This window comes from Otolemur garnettii, unplaced genomic scaffold (assembly GCF_000181295.1).
Source record: "Otolemur garnettii isolate 467f Iridium unplaced genomic scaffold, OtoGar3 scaffold00002, whole genome shotgun sequence".
In the NCBI taxonomy this organism is placed as follows: Eukaryota; Metazoa; Chordata; class Mammalia; order Primates; family Galagidae; genus Otolemur; species Otolemur garnettii.
This window is the reverse complement of record NW_003852397.1, coordinates 7,579,357-7,583,341: the sequence shown is the minus strand read 5'-3', so window position 1 is coordinate 7,583,341 and position 3,985 is coordinate 7,579,357. Positions and strand designations below refer to the sequence as shown.

The 3,985-nt window shown below is 35.0% G+C and overlaps 1 protein-coding gene across 1 annotated transcript in view; it reads left to right on the top strand.

The window, feature by feature from the left end:
• Positions 1-3,985, top strand: part of REV3L (REV3 like, DNA directed polymerase zeta catalytic subunit) — a 200,323-nt gene that overhangs the window by 119,344 nt on the left and 76,994 nt on the right. The window contains exons 15-16 of the mRNA XM_023512479.1: positions 567-1,468; positions 3,338-3,417. Coding sequence (XP_023368247.1) covers positions 567-1,468; positions 3,338-3,417 — 982 coding nt within the window. The remainder of the gene's footprint in view (positions 1-566; positions 1,469-3,337; positions 3,418-3,985) is intronic.

Below are 3,985 nucleotides of genomic sequence, written 5' to 3'. Positions count from 1 at the left end.
CTAGTTATCATGGGGAATAAAAGGTAGACTTATTTTATATTGCTGCAATAGGCAGAAATAGTATATATGGAATAGGTTTCACTTAGTATTTATAAGTATGGAAAACTAAACCAGACTGTCTTTTGATTCCCCACATATACATACATTAGTAGCATTTAAGGTGTATAGGCTTTGCTAACTCCTAAGTTCTTATGTTAGTGTTAAACACTGCCATGTAAAGGGAACAAAGAATTAGAGTAATTTACTTTAATTGTATGTGATTTTTTAAGGTTTGAGAGAATTTGGGGGGGTACAAAGATGCTTTTAAATTGGTTTTGCTACATTAATGTAGATTGTAGAGAATATAGGAAGAAACCGTAGATAAAATCTAGGAATAGAAAATCGTACTGAAACTAAAATAGAGGATACCTACATAAAAGGGGGGGGAGGAGAGACGCTACAGAGAAAAAAAGATGGGCATTTTAAGATTCCAAAATAGACCTTAAAAATCTCTAGGACAGGGAATTAAATATTTTAATAATTGCTCTCTGAGATAAAACAATTGTCCTAAAATATGTTGTTTATAGAGAGATTGGTGGACGTCTCCTCATGGTAGAAACTCGACTTCCAAATGATCTGGCTGAGTTTGAGGGAGACTTTTCTTTAGAAGGACTTCGTCTATGGAAAACAGCATTCTCAGCAATGACTCAGAATCCAAGACCAGGGTCACCCCTTCGCAATGGTCAAGCAATTGTCAATAAAGGGCCAACTAATTGCCACAAAACGGTTGAAGATAAAAAAATTGTTATTATGCCTTGTAAGTGTGCCCCAAGTCGACAACTGGTTCAAGTGTGGCTTCAAGCCAAAGAAGAATATGAACGTTCCAAGAAACTGCCTAAAATTGAGCCAACTGGAGTAAAATCTGCTGAAAAGTTTATTTCTTCAGTTAATCCGGATGACAAGCCTGTAGTGCCTCCAAAAGTAGATGTAAGTCCACATATACTCCTTGCTACAGCGCATACCAAGGAGGATGTTGATAATTCTCAGATTGTTTTACAAGCACCAACCACAGGATGCAGTATAACTGTAAGTGAAAATCAGAGGTTACCACCAGTTGCCTCTGCAAATGATCCTGAGAAAGATGAAGATGATGATGGTAACCATTATGTTAGTTCTCCTGATTCTCCAGTAATTCCCCCTTGGCAACAAGCAACATCCCCAGATTCCAGATCATTAAATGGAGATGATCGACCCTCATCACCAGTAGAGGACCTACATTCTTTGGCTGTTGAGAATATGTTAAAGCCAATAAAAGATGGTATACAGAAAAGCCCCTGCAGTGAGCCTCGGAATCCTCTAGTGATATCTCCAATTAATGCTAGGGCAAGAACAGGGAAATATGAATCACTTTGCCTTCATAGTACACCAGTCATGCAGAGAAAACCGGAAAGGCTTCCTGAAGTAACGGATCTTAGCCCTTTATCAACAGGTAAGTATATAGATAATGGAAATTCTCCATAATTGTTCTTCAGGGATAGAAATTAAGACATAAGACTGTATAATGAAGTCTGAGCTTTTGTGTAAAGTTATGGTTCAGCAAATAAGAAACGTGTTATTTTGTCACATCTTGGAAAGTTGTGATATGGAAAACTTTTCATCTTTCTGCTGTGAAATCTGCTTACTTTTGCTTCTATCTTCCTGCCTTTTGAGTGAAATATAGGATGGCTCTCAGAAACCTTACCTTCTCTGCTTGATTTTTCCCATTAACTTTTACACATACCCAAGACTCTCTCACCCTTTCTTTTTTTTTTTTTGGCCGAGACTGGGTTTGAACCCGCCACCTCCGGCATATGGGGCCAGCTCCACCCTCTCATCTTTTAAAATAGAAGCAAAAAGCAAAACCTTCTTTGGCCTCAAATCTCCAGCCAAACTTTAGTCTTTCTCCTTTCTTCAAGCCAGTTTCATAGATTTCTTTAGTTTAACTTCGTTTAGCTGCTGTCTACTCATTTCTCAGCCCACTATAAACTGAATTCTGTTCCCATCATTCCACCAAATGGCTCTAGTATAGATTCACAACAAACTTCTTGTAGCTAAATCCATCAGATGTTCTGGCCTCTGAGCACCCATTTTCTTACTGATCACACCTTCCTTCTTGAAGCTCTTCTCCCCTTGGCTTTCCTCTCTGTTTCCTCCTGCTTGCTTTCCTTTGAAGCTTTTCTCGCTATTCTCACTTGTTATCTAAATGTTAGGGTTTATTAAGACTTCGTCTTAAGCCTTCTTTGCATTTTTCCCTAAATTATCTAATTTCTGCCCCCAGTATTATGACAGATAACTCACAAATTTAAATTTCTAGCTCAGAACTGTATTTTAAGCTCCAGAATACTTTATCTAGCTGCCTAGGTGGCATTTCTACTTCAATGCTCAATGTTACTTTAAGGTCAATATTTTTAAAACCAACTCATGATTTCACTGTACACATTCACAACCACCTCCCCAGCACACTGACACTCATTCGTATGTACATTCATACACATAGTAACCTATTCTGGTCATCTTTTGGTTTTTCTTATTTCAATGACTAGTGCACCAGTTACACAAGTCAGAAACATAGAATTTATTTTTAACACATACCTGATTCCTTCATTACCCACCCTAGTTTCCAATCCATTACCAAGTCCTATTACGTGTTTATCTTCTAACTAAACCCAGACCTATCTACTTCATTCTACCTCTACCACCACAACCTTAGGCCAACCTGTCATTATCTCTTGCCTGGGCTTCTGCATTAGCCATTTTATCTGCTGTTAACAGTTTCTAGGGTTTTTGCACAGTAATCAAGGAAAAGCCTCACTCTGTTCCTAGTTAATTACTTATTCTCTATTCAGATTACAGTTCAAAGAAACCTTCCCTAATTGCCACGACTCAGTAAAAATTCTCAATTATATTCCCCTTTGTTGTACTTAGTATTCCAGTTATAATTGTATTTTTCAGTATGTATTTGATGAATGTCTGATTTTCTTTCTAGATCCCCTGAGGGTAGAGACTGTTTTTCCTTCCTCATCATAGATAACTTGATAAATAAGTGAATAAATGAATTAAATAATTCCCTAGGGTAATGACTAAGGTATAAAACTTGGTAATTAAAACATAAGAATATTTATTTTAAAATAGAAAATTTTACAGTTACTTTGGTAGAGATCAGAGACTTGAATTAGTTTCATTTTTAAATTATTAAGTTTTAGAGGAAGTCATGGGACTGTACTCACAAAAGGTACTTAAATGTTTAAAACAACAACTTTTTAAAAAAACATACAGGTTATTTTTATATATATGTTAAATATGAAATTTTTTCCTACAGAACCAAAAACCCAGAAGTTGAGTAATAAGAAAGGAAGTAATATTGACACTCTTAGAAGAGTACTCTTAACACAAGCAAAGGTAACTATACTAAACATTTTTAAAGATCAGTGAAACATCAAGTCTTATTCTTAGATTTTAGTTAGATAATAAATTTGTCTCAATTTAAAACTTTTTATTACTGATATTTTTGTATCATTTATTTATCTTTGAGACAACAAGAAGTTGCCTATTTTTTTTTAGTTTTTTTTGTTGTTGGGATCTAAAAGATTCTTATATGTAAATACAAATATTACAGAGAAAGTGAATATGATAGCCAAAATGTGGATTATGAGGATACAAATACATTAACTGATTACTGGCAAAATCAGAACAGTCCAATGACAGCAGAGCTCAAGTAAGTGATTTTTGATCCCACCAAAAATATATCCTTTTTATTGTTTTGTTACTTTTTTCTCAAAATATAGCCTAATTTTTACTAAGTAGCAAAGAAAGTGTCATTTACTCCTGAAACTCTGAAAAGTCATAAATGTCTTTATCCAAATACTAAAAATCTGGTAATACTTAACTTAGAAGTAAAGGGTTATGTGAAAAAAGTATGCATACAGTATTATTGAATTACAAGTGCATTAGAAACAAGTACTGTACC